This window comes from Musca domestica, unplaced genomic scaffold (genome assembly GCF_030504385.1).
Source record: "Musca domestica strain aabys unplaced genomic scaffold, Musca_domestica.polishedcontigs.V.1.1 33, whole genome shotgun sequence".
Taxonomy (NCBI): domain Eukaryota; kingdom Metazoa; phylum Arthropoda; class Insecta; order Diptera; family Muscidae; genus Musca; species Musca domestica.
Window position 1 is genome coordinate 10566068 of NW_026712312.1, and position 16723 is coordinate 10582790.

General features: G+C 32.5%; 1 protein-coding gene across 3 annotated transcripts; it reads left to right on the forward strand.

The window, feature by feature from the left end:
- Positions 1–609: 609 nt before the first annotated feature.
- On the forward strand, positions 610–7722 carry LOC101889454 (adiponectin receptor protein). 3 transcript variants are annotated; one of them, XM_059125320.1, is made up of 8 exons: positions 642–771; positions 1187–1393; positions 3086–3515; positions 5147–5245; positions 5325–5677; positions 6432–6733; positions 6873–6952; positions 7023–7722. In XM_059125320.1, the coding sequence occupies exons 3-8, from the start codon at positions 3156–3158 to the stop codon at positions 7155–7157; spliced, it is 1329 nt and encodes a 442-aa protein (XP_058981303.1). In that variant the 5' UTR covers positions 642–771; positions 1187–1393; positions 3086–3155; the 3' UTR covers positions 7158–7722. The 3 variants fall into 3 exon arrangements, with proteins under 3 accessions (XP_005176087.2, XP_058981303.1, XP_005176085.2); XM_005176030.4 differs by lacking the exon at positions 1187–1393 and having other exon boundaries at positions 610–771; XM_005176028.4 differs by lacking the exon at positions 1187–1393 and having other exon boundaries at positions 658–886.
- The last annotated feature ends 9001 nt before the right edge of the window (positions 7723–16723 follow it).

Below are 16723 nucleotides of genomic sequence, written 5' to 3' on the forward strand. Positions count from 1 at the left end.
ACATAAAATACCATATTCTCATTATGACTAGCGATGTTTCGAAAATACGACTTAGATCTATAATAACCAACTTGGGACGCATCCAACAATAGTTTATAAGTTTAGGACGATTTCTACTTTTTCTACGTTTTATATAGGTTGTGAAGTTTTGGACGTTTACAACTTTTTGAAAGTGAAAGAAAGAAACCTTGACTCTCACTTTGGCATCCAGCGATGCGACCGCTGCCAAAAATCTAGCTAACAATCGATTGTTGTGGAAACTGTGATTGTTGATCTGTTCCAAAATATGCAAGAATCTTGTAGTTTTGTAGATATCATAATGGAAAAATTGGCTATCGTTGTAACATTGTTTACATCCTTGCAGTTCTGGAACAGAGAAATTGTGCATCCCATCTTTTAATAATTACGACGAAATGGACGATGTACTGACCATAGCTATGATTGTTCCCTATCTTTTTCCGTTTTACACCTTCGCCAATAAACTCACTTTTCTTTCCGCCAAACGTTCAACCTTAGAATACGGTTTACCCAATTAATTTACTGGCTCCTCTTTAGTTGCCTTTTCTTTATTAGTTATTGGCAGCACTTTTTAATTCAGATGCCGACACACCTGTTTCTTGCCGCCGTTGTCTGAAAAATATACCCATCTTTGTTTTAAGCATTTTCATTTCAGAAATTGGAAATTTTTATACGTATAAATTAAAGTTGTTGTGGACGATCGTGAAAAATATAATTGGGAAATATAGTGTAAACATATTCAATTTTCAAGTGGTTAGTAGCAACAGACGAAGAACACTATGTCCAAAGTTTCTTTGAATCTCAAGCAAAATTGTGAATGTGGTGAAATTGCCAATCAGCCACAAATAATTGGGGACAGTGAAAAAACGTAATATTGAAATCTTGATATCTAGAAGCGAAATATTGCATTAAATTCATGCACACTTGTACATATATTTCAGTGCTAGCTAGTCAAATGTTCGCCCGTAAGAATAGTGTCCCTTTTCCATAATGGTCAATCAAATTTTTCCATTTTTTATATAATCATATTTTTACATGTATGTCTCTCTGTCTGTAAATGCATTGCATTATTATTTTTGTGTATGTAGGGCTGCCTTCATTTGTATTTGTTTTCGTTGTATCAATTTATTATATTTTCAATGCTTCTAATTTCACTTGATGAACAAAGATTGCAGTCCCAAAGATGATCTTTGTACTTTCCGGACAAGGGAGTTCGACCCAAGATAAGCGATAGGCAAACACGAGAATTGTAAAACATTCCTTTTTACGCTCGGAATTTACACATAACGTTCGTTTATCCGAATAAATGTCCCACATAAATTCTCAAAACTTCCCCAAAATTAGATATCACCAGTGGAATTTCGAATTTCTTCAGGTAATAATTCGTTAGTAGACGCTTACAATTTAATGCCATAATTATGTTGCAAATGTTAAACGGATCTGAATCCCCTGAATTTCTCATTTCCTATATTAGAGTAATCTTACTTTAAATTATTTCATTTCGCTATTTTTAAGTCAAATAATGAGAACAATTAAAAATATTAACTCAGTAAACTATGATATAGGTACTACTTTAATTGGTACTAAACTGATATATTGGGAACTACGGATTTTCGAAACTATGATATCGACTATAATTTGGTTTTTGAATGATTAATCCATTCGTTGCGTTGATGAAGACGGATAAATCAGCAGAGCCATCTTCCTTCAATTGTTAATGATTGTTGATAGAAAGGATAGATTAAAGGTATGAATATTGCGTATTATTTTCAACAGCTATGTCATAGCCAGTACTGGTGTATAGTAAAAGTTTGGAAAAAAGGATTACAAGATTTCAAGTCTTCAGAATTTTAATTCAACAAATGTTAATTTACAAAAAAATTAAATTATTGGCACTTTGTATGTTTTGTATATGTATATAATGAGGCACCTATATTCTTTCGTTACAACAAGAAATAAATATAGAATATAGATCATTAATTAACGAATAAATTAAATGCAGATTTTATTAATATCCTAGTAAATATTTTTCGGCTGCTATCCGAATAGTCGTATTACATATTAATATTTTATATAACCCACTTATACCTTGACCGGACAGGCATATAAAAAGGAAACCAAAATTATTTACAATAGGTGTTTTTGATAGGTGTTAACGATAAAATAGTTAATTAAGTAAGTAAGAATATGCAAACTCTCAGCAAATTGTATATGCTTAGGCTTGTCGAGCAATATTTTGTGCAAATTATAAATTATATATACATGTGGTTTTTGTCGTATCGTTCTGATTCATCTCAATTGGGTCCAGCCTCAAAAAGGATGCAGCTTTTATCGGCTGGGTCCACAACAATTCTGGAGTTAGTTGAGTTGGTTTGGCTGGGCAGCGAAATAGCTGAGCAGATGTTTTGCACATCTCTGTCAATCCGGGCCCAATACGAATTGAGGCGGCTGCACCATCCGGCTCTTAACTGTGCCAAAACTACTCGGGTTTGTCGGGACAGCTTTCGCTCTTCAGCTGCGATGGGAGGGGATGGTCGGTGCGATACGGTATCCTTGTTGTTGTTATTATTTTGTGTAGTAGTTTTCAGTTAGTTCAGTCAGGTTACTGCCTAAATCAATACGCGCGCTTACTAAAATTTATCAATTTATGTTTTTTTGTGGTCCCACGTGTATTTGTTTTTTTTTTACTATGAACTGGTATTTGAATCACTAACTCCTTTCATATAAAAATGTCAGTTTTCGCATAAACGAAGAACGATGCACTGCAAAATAGCTGAGCTCAGTGTTCAATGATAATAATACTGCAATTTAAGTGTTTTATGCAATCTTGTCCTCACAACATTGCATTCGCCCATTATAAACAACATAATGGGGGAAAATACATGGTGATCGGTGTATTGTCTAAGCCTAAATCATCTTTTAACGTAATTGTGTAGAATAATTATAAAAGAGCAAATATTTATTTTCATGCATCTATTAGTAATACGTCCATACTATTCTACCATATAGAATATGTCGACTGTGAAATTTTGCTTTTAGATTAATTAATTTATTTAATTTTCTTTAGCCCCCACGAGGCACATTTCATAGACCGCTTTCGAGAGAACCAGCGGTTACAACCAGTTTCACCAATCGACATGGAACCTTCCAAGATCTTATTACACCGTAATACCTCGATGGCAGATTACTCGGAAGTTCGGACGAACGATCCACTTAGTGATCTGGATTCGCCCCTTCACACACGTGCTGGAAATAAATTCAGCGAATGTGATCTTGTTGAAGGTGAGATGGGGGTACGCAGTGATGATGACGACGAATTCATTTCGGCAGACGTCAAAATGATTCTTCGTAAGAGACGTGGATGGGGTCATGACGACTCCTTAAGCACTCACGATCTGGATTTGCTTGGTGAAGATGATGACGTATTAGCTGAGGAAGATGATGCAGGTTGTCCATTGCCTTCAACTCCTGAGGATACGCAACTCATAGAAGCTGAAGTAAGTAATTATTTTATTTTCAAAAAAGTTTTATGAGAACAAATATGTCACACTTATAAAACAAAAATATTAAGTGATTATTTTTTTTTTTTTTTTTGTATATCAAGATTTGGCTTTTAATTATTTTTCTTGGCTTAATACGTTAACTTTATGTGTATTCTTTTCTATAATAAAACAATTGCTCAGAAAATTCGGGTGTTTTCAAAATGCTTATTGCAATGTATGCATCGACAACATCTACGGGTTTTGTAGAGAAATAAATTTTTAGAAATATATAGAACATGATTTTGAAAATTAAAATGTTGACTTTTCATTCAGTTTTCGCGGTTTTCAAGAGAAACAAGAGAAACCTACTCCTAAACAATTACTGTATTAGACTATAAACAATGTAAACAACGTACAAATTATACTTATAATGCTTAATAGATGAAGGATAAAAACCCGGTAGAATTATACAGTTAACAGCAAGTGGTGTTGTAGAACAAACGTAACAGGAATCACATAAAAATTTGTTTTTGTACATAATACAAGTGTCATTTAATTTCAAAAAATGTAAAAAAACATTATTTTCAATAAATTATCTTAATTTCAAAAAAGCTCATTTTTGAAATTAAATCTAAAAGGAAGAGGAATAGTTTTAAAAATATTTAATTTTAATGCTTTCATATCAACCCCCTAAATGTATAGTTGTAAGCTGTAGGTCCAAATCTTTCAACTCTTCTATCAATCCCTACAAAAACGTGGAAAAGTTATTCTAAATTTAACGATTTTAGGAAACATGAAATATTCGCCTATATGACCCAATGTGGTGTCGCTGTTCCTTAAACGCGAAAAAGTTTTTGCACTATCGCCGTTGGCGTTTTGTTAAGTATAGCAGTGATTTTTTTCTATTATTAGACAAATAAATGTTCGCATTGCCTTGCAGTGAAATTTTATATCAAAATACCTATCGGTATTTTAATTTAACACTAACTATATTGACTATAGAGTCAAATCAGCCAAGAGAGTGATATGAACTTAAGCCAATGGGGAATACTCCAAGACCTAAGCAATCAACCGATTGAATATTCAACAATAAAAAACAAACACACAACAGCCGAAGCATTAGCAAACAAACATAATTTTTTTATATTCTTCAAAAGAAAAATATAGGAGTTCTGACATTTAGTTTTGCTAGTCACGTATAACAACATTTCACTTTTAAATTACAATTTAGCAATTATGATTAAGATCTTTATCAGGGATGCTTGTTTCCATTTATTGGACAATATAGACAAACTGATTTGACGAATTATTTTGAATCCACTATATACCAACTTTCTATACAATCAAATCGTTTCAACTTTGTTCTTTGGTATGTTTCTAATCAAACGGTACTCCCAGTCTGCTCACTTAGCGATAAGCTTTCGCAAAAGATTATAGAATAATTGAAACAAAACAAATAAAGTTGAAGTAGCGAACAAAAATGAGTTCCCATGACGCAACTACTAGCACACAGAAAACCTCCAATGCTGTAGACAAAAATGAGAAATCCTTGGAAGACAATGTGCAAATTGATGTTTGTAGTGTTTTCGATTGCCATAAATTATGTATATCTCTAAATGAAATATGTTGCATTTTTTTGTTTGTAGATGACGGAAGTATTAAAGGCTGGCGTTCTTTCGGATGAAATTGATTTGGGAGCATTGGCCCATAATGCAGCTGAACAGGCAGAAGAATTTGTGCGCAAGGTAATTGATTGTCATTCTAATCGGAATTGTAACTTATTATTGGCAGTATATATGAATGCTTGTGTTATCTAAATTGCAGGTGTGGGAAGCTAGTTGGAAGGTGTGCCACTACAAGAACCTTCCAAAGTGGTTGCAGGATAATGACTTTTTGCACCGTGGACATCGTCCTCCACTACCTTCGTTTAGTGCTTGCTTCAAATCAATCTTTCGTTTGCATACGGAAACTGGCAACATTTGGACTCATCTGTTAGGCTGCGTAGCTTTCATTGGCGTAGCATGCTACTTTCTGTCACGCCCATCTGTGGAAATTCAATTCCAGGAGAAACTGATCTTTGGCGCATTTTTCGTGGGTGCCATAATCTGTTTGGGTTTTTCATTCGCTTTTCATACGCTCAGTTGTCACTCTGTTGAAATCGGAAGACTGTTTTCAAAGTAAGTTTTTTCATATATTATCCATTAATTGTGCCTGTTACATATGAAGTATACATATTTGTAATCAATGTGTAGACATATATCAGTCATGTAATATTATAAAGTATGATTGGTTAGCTATTGTCTTTTGGAAACATGGGTTTAAATAGCTACCGCACTTTTCGCATCTTCCGTTTAGTCTATGATTTATAATTTTTGTGACAAATAATTTTTGTGGGGGCTATGAAGAAGCTCATGTTTATACAGACGAGATAATCTTCAAACATTGAATTACTATCAATTAAAATGAGATTGGATCAATACTTCTAAATTTTATATGCTTTTAGCATAAAAATAAAGAATTCATGCATTTTTCTTAATTTGAAAAGCTTTTCTACTGCTCTTAAAAAATAACACTGTATATAATAATTAAATTACATTAGTGTATTGTTATTATTATTCAAAATTGAAGTTGCTCTTATTTCATACTTGTGTTTTTTTTTTTTTTGAAAATGGACTATATACTAAGGCCGTTTTGTTACAAATGCAAAGCTTTTATACTAAATTTTAGAGATAACATTAAGATTTACATAACAACGATGCTCCATCGGCCACCGATGGATGGAACAAGATTTCATTTTTAATCCATAATAAATGCTATACTCAAATTGTGTGAAGATTTTTAATCCATACTTCACTTTATTGAGAAAAGGGCCCATATTGTATACTCTTGATACATACCAATATTGTAATTAATATTTGTAACGTTTCACAGATTAGATTATTGCGGAATCGCTCTACTAATCATGGGCTCATTCGTACCCTGGCTTTATTACGGATTCTATTGCCACTATCAGCCCAAAGTGATTTACTTATCGGTCGTGTGTGTGCTGGGATGTTTGTCAATAATTGTGTCGCTGTGGGATAAATTCTCTGAACCTGCTTTCCGACCCCTGCGTGCTGGTGTATTCATGTGTTTTGGTTTATCCGGTGTAATTCCAGCTATACATTACGGTGTGATGGAAGGATGGTTCAGTCAAATTAGCCAGTCTAGCTTGGGATGGCTTGTGTTAATGGGTAAGAGTTTTAGTTATATATATATATATATATATATATATATATATATATATATATATATATATATATATATATATATATATATATATATATATAGCTTTTTTTTTTGAATGGCAACTAATTGTTATAACTCTAATAGGCTTTTTGTACATACTGGGAGCACTGCTTTACGCCTTGCGGGTGCCGGAAAGATGGTTCCCCGGAAAATTTGATCTATGGGTATGTAAAAAATGATTTTACTCTGAAATTGTCCTCGAAATTTAATGCCGATAATTTTATTTCGTTACAGTTTCAATCCCATCAACTATTTCATATTTTAGTAATAGCCGCTGCTTTTGTACATTACCATGGTATTTCTGAAATGGCCATGTACCGAGTAACTGTAGGCGAGTGCACAGTTCCCCATGAGCCGATTACTTTCTAAGACGACCATTCTGCTGAATACCTAATAATAAAATATAGAAAATAGAATATATTACAAACATCGCCACCCACAAGTTATTTAGAGTTCTCAATCAAAACACTTTAGTTCTGGTATATAGCGCGATGTCAAACAGTATGGTATGTATATCGGCAAAAGTCGTCCTCAAGAACAGTCGAATAAAGTTTTCCGCATAACAAGTGTGACTATTGCCACATCTATGTATCTATCTGCGAACGCTACACATCACATTTCATTCCCAAAAATGTTGGCTTGCATATTGATCATAAACACATTGTAGTGAAGAGTTAAATACTTTTAAGTTGATGCGAAGCAAAATTCCAAACACTTTGATAAGAAATGTATTAAATGTTAATCCAAAATCAAATAATTTAGCAGCGTGATGACACTTCTGTTCTGAATATAAATATTCAGACGAAAGGCAAAATTAACGCTCTCTTAAACTTTATTTAACCACATACCGAACACAAATAAAATTTTTAATTCTATTTTTATTTCTAATTATAGTAAATGTATTTTAATAAAACCCATAGACAACGTATCAAAATGTACTATACAATTATTACAGTATGCATCGACATTCAAACTGGTTTGTTAAAATCAGCCAGACAAAAGGTGAGTAAGAAACCATAAATATATATCAATGCAAAATTTAATGAACATTTGACTTTTATTTAAAATTTTAATTGAATAATTCTTGATCAAAATGTTGACCTTTCGTGGGTGAAGAATTGAAAACAGGGGACTGATATATATCCCGCATCTACATCAAATATCACAGTTTCTAATAAAAATAAATTATGACATTTAAAAATTAAAACTAGAAAAATTTAATGAAATTTGAAAACATTTTTGGGAAGACTGAAAATTATGAATGAAAAATACAATGTTGAATGGCATATGTACATTCAAACGAAAGTAAATTTTGTTTCCACGGAAAACTGGAAACAAAATAGGAATTATTTTCAAAATGTTTGTATCGGCAGAAAAAAATGTTTGACAAGTTTCTCTCCAGCAGAATTTAAAAATGCAAAAATACGTTCAAAATGTCAACATTTACACAAAAAGTTGAAAATATGAATGAAAATTGTAAAATTAATGATATAATGAATCTTTGGAAGAAAAACAATAATTTCTTCTATTCATATTAGTGAGAATTTCATGCATTTTCGTATAAATTCCAATTAAAATCAACAAACAAAATTTTTGAAAAAAGGAATTATTTTACTGATTTGGGTTCTATTAAGCTTATAGACCTAAGTTTTGTAAATAAAAATTCTTTTTATTTTTATTTACAAAACTTAGGTCTATAAGCTTAATAGAACCCAAATCAATAAATCTACCTTGACCAAGAAAATTAATAACCAAGGAATTATTTTACTATGAATTACGAATCGTACCGTAATTAGAAAACAATTGTAAAGATAGTAGATTCTTACAGGTTCTGGAATAGACATAAATGTAGGTTGCATGGTACAGTAAAAAGTATGGTGGGCTACCTGCTGATTACAATACAAATATTCATGGTAGAAAAATACAGGTAACAGCAAGTGTTGTTGTCGTAACAATCGTAACAACAACCAAATTTGTTTTTCTACGTAATACAAGTGTCAGAGTTATGTGTCCAAAAATTTAAACAAAATAATTAATTTTCAATAAATCATTTTAATTTCAAAAATATACATTTTTGGAATTTGGATTATTAAATTGAAAATGCAGAAGAATAGTTTTTAAAATGTTTAATTTTAATGCTTTCACATCATTCCCCTGAATGTATAGTTGTTAGCTTTTGGTCCTAATCTCTCAACACTTCAAGCAAACGCTAGAAATCGTGGAATAGGCAACAATTTGAATCCAAACAGCATAAGTCCAACGGCGATTTTTCCTATTATTAGGTAAAAAATATGTTCACATTGTTCTGCAGTGAAATTTTATATCAAGGTATAACTATCGTATATCAAGAAATGGAATTAAATCACAAAACGTCATATCGAATATGGACTGACGGTTCGTCCCCATAACCTTTTTATATTATGTATTTCGCCCCAATCAGGGTCTTAAAAGTACGTTTACATACAAAATCGCTGCCCGGGTAAATTAACAAATCACAATAAATGTGTCTATAGAAAACATGGTAGAAGAATTATCGCTTGGGAACATTGATATTTAAAAGTTTTTAAAATGTTTTTTCATTGTCTCTAAAGCTGTGTTGATGCGACTACCTGGATTCTTCTACGATGATAGACAGCTTACATTTAATTTATTGTAATTTGTCAATTATTAGGATTAACTCGGATAGAGATTTTGTATTTAAACGTAACTTTAACGATTTAAGACTTGTTCATATCAATGCTGGTAAATTTTTGAAATAACACTGTAGTATATTTTAATCAATTAAAAAAATGATTTGTATAAACCAAATTCGTTAATTTCAATTTTTAATTGTCATCGCTTGCTAAGAATAAAGTTTGAATATTCAATTTTTAAATATAGAGAGTTGTTCGTTACATGCGGGAGATTGGTTGGTGTAAGGAGAAACTCGCTGGAAGGCGATTGGGGGCAGGAAGATTTTTTATATCATAACTTCAATAAATTCTGATGATAACATGAATGTAGAACAAAATTACCTCCTAAATACATTTTTTTGCTTCAGGTGCCCTTATTCGTCAAAACATACACCCATTTTGTGTATGTGTGTGTGTATAGTTTTGAATAAAAAATACAATAATTTGAAATTATTTCAAATTCCGTTCTAAAATGAATGCATAATTTCGACGTTAATGGGCAATACATTATAAAGTTTTGGAATTAAACTATATTGTACTACTATTTAAGATTCCATCTTTTAGAATAACCCCAAAATTCCATTCTTATTACGCAGGTTTTCACCAATAGAAGACTTTTGTTAAAACAAATAAAAATTAAACAAAACCAACTGTTGTACATTTAAAAGTCTATTTGACTCTATAAAACTCGAACACAGTTTCTTTGAAGTTTAGCAACCTTTCTTATTGAGCCATGACAATTCATATGTTTTAGATTTTTTTTTAATATTACCTTGAAATTTAATTTTTTTTGATTCCCAAAAAAATATTGCTTTGTTAAGTATTATTGAGGTTTATTGGCAGTTTGTTTGAAAAACGTTTTTGTAACGTCCTTCTTAAATCACCTTGGTCCAGATCAACATTAAATTCAAAATGTAATATTGGATATCGAAAATTTGAGGTGTTTATCTCATTCACATTCAAATTCGTCGCCCCAAATTGTCAATTTTTGTCCATGGTCGGGCCCACTGTGCTTTTTTGCGACCTGACGAACGGACATATCTCAAACTTATTTGTCCAATGAACTTATAATACCCCACCACACAACAATGACATTAGTTATAAAAAAATATTCATAGTTTCCGGAATTGAAATCTTTTGGAAATTTGATAAAGTAGGATTTGTATAATGGCTAATGAGAAATTGATTTCAAGACTAAAAAAATTGTAAAAATCGCAATTACCATTTTTTGAAGTCTTTTGCAGATGAGGATATTTACATTAATGCTGCATTTAAACATTTTTTGCTTTGTTTCATCGAATTTTGATAAGAAATTTATATCAGATGTTGGTCAATTCCGTACTAAGGGTCATCCACGGCCACGGGCGTAGAAAAATCATGAAATGATTTCGGTTTAATTTTTACCATCGTCGATGGTTCTATTGAAAATCTCCTATTTCCCCATTCATGATTGTGGTATAATCAGGTCGGTGGAAATATTCAAAATAATGCCGCTTGGCACGCAAAGAAAAGAATTCGTAATCTCGATCTTAACCAAAGGTGAAAAAACGTTAATATGTGTGGTATTGATCAATGTGTGTGTGTGTCTTGCGTGCGGAAGAAAAGATGATAAATTCAAGATTCTTCGTCCGTGTCCAATCGCTGTGATTGATAAAAGTATGTCAAAACACAGCTATGTAGGTACATAGGAAATCTTTGTATTAGTGCGAAATACAACAGAGACCTCCGGCATGGCCTCACAGAATAGATCCCCCAACAGTGTGCTTAATGATCTACACACAGAGGTCACACTTAGTGAAGATAATTTGAACACCAATGAACGTCTAAGCTTCAGCCAGCGGCAAAGGCAAAAGCTGCGAGTATATAAAAAAGTATTAATCAATGGACCAATTAAAATAAATTATACAAGCAAAAGCAAGACTTCTAAAAGTTTATGACATCTTAGCCCTCGAAGAATAGATTCTCGCCTGAGTTTCGAAATTAGCATAATTCCATAACTTCACAAATTCAAATAAAAGAACGTCAGTTGGCAAACATTCAGATACATGCAATTAATATACATCTACGAATGTGGAATGCGTGTGTGTGCGAATGTTAATCAAAACCCAGCAAACAAATTATCAAATAACCATCCTTGCAAATAACTATCAATATAGACCTACATTTTGGCATAACTCTCATATGAAGGTAACAGGGTCTTGGTCACATTTTTCAATTGATTTAGCCCTTCTTTGGCAGGGGGTAGAAAACCTATCGCAAAAAAATGTCAATGTTGGTCAATGTTCCGAAGTAGCGTCCATATAAAGGCGCCTCCCGAGTTTACCAATTTCCAATCGATTTGGTAAAAAACTTGTATTTAGGATGTTTTGGTAGAAAATCATCTCCAAAAAAAAAAATGTCAACATGTCAACATATTTATCTTTGTAGGTCCTGGACAACGATCCCAACCAATATTGTCTGAGAGTTGGGAAATTCAAAGTTGCGGTAAACGTATTGAGTAATAACAGCAAATGCCTTTAAGGTATTTTTAATTTTTCTTTTTCGTGTCGTATCGTACAGGATTAAAATGGTCCATTACTCAAAAGAAATTTGTTTTCTTTTAAAATTTTTGAATTTCCCACCCATCAGGGTATAACCGGAAACTTGTCGAGCAGTATAATTTACCGAATTTGATCAATTTAAGTTACTCCCTTGTTGTTTTTATTTGGATGTGTGAGGGCTGTGCAAAATGAATGTCATTGCACTCATCGCATCTCCCCACATCTTTTACTGTTTTTAATTTACTTTATTTTGGGCAATGACTTTTATAAGTTATACCTACATCTGTATCTATAAATGATGAAAATGTTTATACGTCTGATTGTTTGCTTGCAATTTATAGACTCAAAAACCGCTGAACACATTTTCCCACAAATTTCCAGACATATTATGGCATCGCCTGAAAGTAACATGGGCTATATGCATTTTTGAAATTCCACTTGCAACTGGAGATATAGAATATGAATCGGAGGCACCTCCAAGAAAGTTAGATTTTTTATGCACATATCTATTGATCGATTACAGATACAGTCTTCACATTTGAAATGTGTAAACGAATTTGGTACAAAAATAAATTGTATTGAGATCGGTTCATATTTGGATATAGCTCTCATATATATTTGCGTCCGATTTCATGTATTTGATGCACCAAACACCGCTATGTATCTCCAATTTCAATGAAGTTTGGTCTAAAAATAAATAAGCCGATTTATATTGAAACCTGTTCAGATTCGGATATTATTTTTTTACACTAATATAAATTATTATACTAAAATACACTAACAATACTACACAACAATTTAGTAGAGGCTACGATTATTACAGGGAAGTATGTGGGTTCATATGTATTGCTACCTCGAATCCCTCTAATAGCAACAAACATGCCGTTCAAATACAAAAGATTGCAGTTACCTCTACGGTTAGCATTTGCTATGGCAATTAATAACTCCAAAGTATAAATTCTTCGTTTATGCGGACTAAATTACGCATGTTTCTGCTTTTCTCGTGGTCAGCCGTATGTGTGTATATCCTAAAACAATACAATAAATACGTATTCAAAATTCTTGACATTATTCCAATTTTATTTAAAACCACAAACAAAGACATAGAAGTATAAAGATGGGACAAGGCAGATTCAAAATATTGTCACCAGGTGTAAATAGCTCTGTTGTTACGATATCGTAACAACATAGTTACCAATGTTAAATTGTTTTAACAGCAAATGCAATTTTCAATTAATTGAAAACGTCAAAGGAATGCAATTTTGAGACCAATTTTTTGGTTTACAGGAAATGTTATTCGTAAAATTGCTCTGTAAATATGATTTTTATGCTAACATCTCACTGTTGTGAGGAGCGCCCCTATATATTTTTCACATCAACTATTCTTCGAAAATGCATTTTGTCCAGTCTTTACCATTTTAGGTCTTTGCCACAAAGTACTCATATATAACATTTTGAATGCAGATAAAATCAAATGGAGTAGCGAAGCGCACCGGGTTCAGCTAATATTCGATATTCATTGTGTTACATAACAGATCCACATCCGCAAAATCTTACGAGCGTTAAGTTCTCCTTTTCTCGACTATTTAGAATTCGCATAATTGTGAATAATGTATAATGCCGCTAAAATCATCAAAATACCGAATATCGGGAGGTTCCGTTATATGGGGGCTATACCTACAAGGCCCATTATCAATATCAAAAGTCCTGCAGACATAATATCGCTATAGAATCAACATCGACAATATATATTCTTTGTGGGGTCTAAAATTTATATTTCGAGATATTACGAACGAAAGACAAACTTAATATACCCTCCATACTATGGTAGAGGGTATAAAAATGGCAAAAATGACATATTCTTAAAACATTAAAAATCCCTAAATTAGACCCATGGTAAAATTAAGAAGTTAAAGTCATTTCAAATAAGCATTCCCATCTCTGCATCGTCTATAATTTACCTTGTCAAATTTCACAGCATAAAAACTAGGTCTCCATCCCTGATTTGTGTATTTACAATGGATTTATAAATATATAATTCGACAATGAAATATATAATTTGTCAAACGAACAATTTTAAAAAAATTGTAAACATATGTTTGCATAACTTTACCTTCTTGATACTACCATGATTCTTCGATTTCTTTTTTGTAAATAGAAGTTGTTGAAACAAAAAAAGTAAAATCCAAATTTAAATTAAAGATAAAGACAATAAAGTTTTGTATTTTTAAAATAATGCAAATCTCAATTTTTCATGACACAACATATTGTGCCTTACATTTAATACACAATATAACTATCTTCTATTTGTTCTGTGCAACCTCAAATTGCGAGTTCCTTTTTTGTAAACTTTATTGTCTTTATCTTTATTATACATACACGCACTTATATGAAATATATCATAGACTGCTTTATTGAAATTGTCACAATTTTATCAATTAATAATAATGCCAACTGAACCCCAGGTGCACTGTTTAACTTTGGAATCCAGTTTTTAACCGAGATGCTTAATGTCAGTAGAAAGCAAATGCTTAGAGTTATCGTATTCGTTCGTTTCGAATACTGATTGACAGTTTGGTTCGAAATGCGCACACAACTCTTAGGGACAGCGATTCAGTGGTGTATCACTTCACTGAGGCCTAGAATTGTAAATTGATATATTTTCACTATAGAGGTTTTCAGCCGAATTAAAGGTGAAATTTTCAAATTTATATTTGGATTTTTTTGTTTCTACATAACGACTTCTATTTGCAAAAAAAAATCATGGTAGAATCAAGAAGGTAAAGTTATGCAAACATATGTTTACAATTTTTTCAAAATTATTCGTTTGACAACATCTTATTGTCAAATTATATATTTATGAATCCATTGTAAATATACGAATCAGGGGTGGAGAGCTAGTTTTTATGCTGTGAAATTTGACAAGGAAAATTGCAGAAAATGTCAAGATGGGAATGCTTATTTGAAATGACTTTACCTTCTTGATTTTACCATGGGTATAATTTAGGAATTTTTAATGTTTTAAGAGTATGTCCGTATACTATGTTTGTCATTCCGTTTGTAACACCTCGAAATATATGTATTAGATCCAAAAATGTATATATATATATGTTCTTAATCAGCATAAAATTATATGTCGATTTAGCGATGTCCATCCATCTGTGGAAATCACTCTAGCTTCCCAACGAAATGAAGTAGATTGATAAAATTTTACTCAAATGTATATTATGTCTGCAGGATTTTTCAAATTTGGTATTTGAAGTTGGTAATGGATACTACAGACTATGACAGAAAATTGTCTGTACAGGTTCACGTTTTGGTATAGCCCCATAGAATAGTACTTCCCTATATTCGGTATTTTGATGATGCAGGCCCTCGTCGTCGTATAGACCCTAATTTAACGGTATGATTCGGTATTTGAGTGGTGGAAGGTATTCAAATTTCGGCCGGCCGAACTTATAGCTTTTTTACTTCTCCACTACAATACAATATCGCTTTGCGGACGTACAGGGGAACTTTATTTTATTACAAGTTTACAATTAGTTAAAAGGCAAACACCAAAATCATTATCGTTTTAGTAGTTGGACACCCACAGCCTGGATTAACATTAGAGTCCCGACCTATGCCGTTGATGAGGACAGGAGAAATGCGACGCAAATCGGATCATCCTTTTAAATTATACAAAGTTCACTGAATTTTAATTTATTTAATTTAAATGGGAAAATGAATTATTTTGCGTTTTTTCTAGCTGGCATTGCAAAATTTAATGCTTGTTTACATTGCCTCGCAATGGGTTGTGTGACTAATATTTTGTGTTGGAAACACAAAATAGTAGTCACACATAATGCATATTTAGTAACCCTGCCATTGTGCATTGTCATTCTGAAGACTTGCATGTGGACCCAGTCTGGATGCAAAATAAGGTACATAGGTTATAAACGCCTCCAATGATAGTTGTGGGGTTTTGCTAGAATACTTTGGAAAACTAGGTTCTTTTATCGAATTTTAAAGATACAGAAATAAATTATAAATTTTAAATTGAGAATTGAGTGAGATAAATTGTATAGTGTCCGTACAAGACATTAGGGCTAGTGGACGATGCCGGAAATTATCTCACGCCCTTTTAAGTCTATTTGCTGAGAGCCTCTCCGAACCACGTGCTTCCCACCCCCCACGGACATATCGATCTTCTGCGCAGCATTTGTGAAGAACCAATAATGTTGGCATACCTACGTCCGTTCATACATATTGATGAGCACATTAATTTTTGAACAAACAAACCCAACACAACGATATTCGTACACAGGTCGCTCCAATGCGGCGATTTGAATATGTTTTGTTTGTGCTTCTTTGTAATTTTTCGATCAAGGTTGAGGCTCAGAGATTCAATTTGAAAATATTCTGAACCTCAGGTAAATGTCCAAAAATGCGATAGCAGCACTTCTAAACAAAGAACTTGTTATCGAGGCTATTAAATATCTTGGTGCGATTGTTAGTTGAATGAATAACTTCAAGGTCTTCATTTCTCGTCATAGTCGGAATAAACCCAAAACAATCAGGCACTGGATGTACTCATGAATATATAATCTTAAAAATTAAGTATTGCGGCTTGGACTGGGACGGGGGTTCAGTTAAGAGTTTAATCCGGGTCAGTATAAAGCATTAATTCAACAGGAAAGCTCTAAAATTGTGGCATTACGATCCGCGCTGGTCAAACATTGAA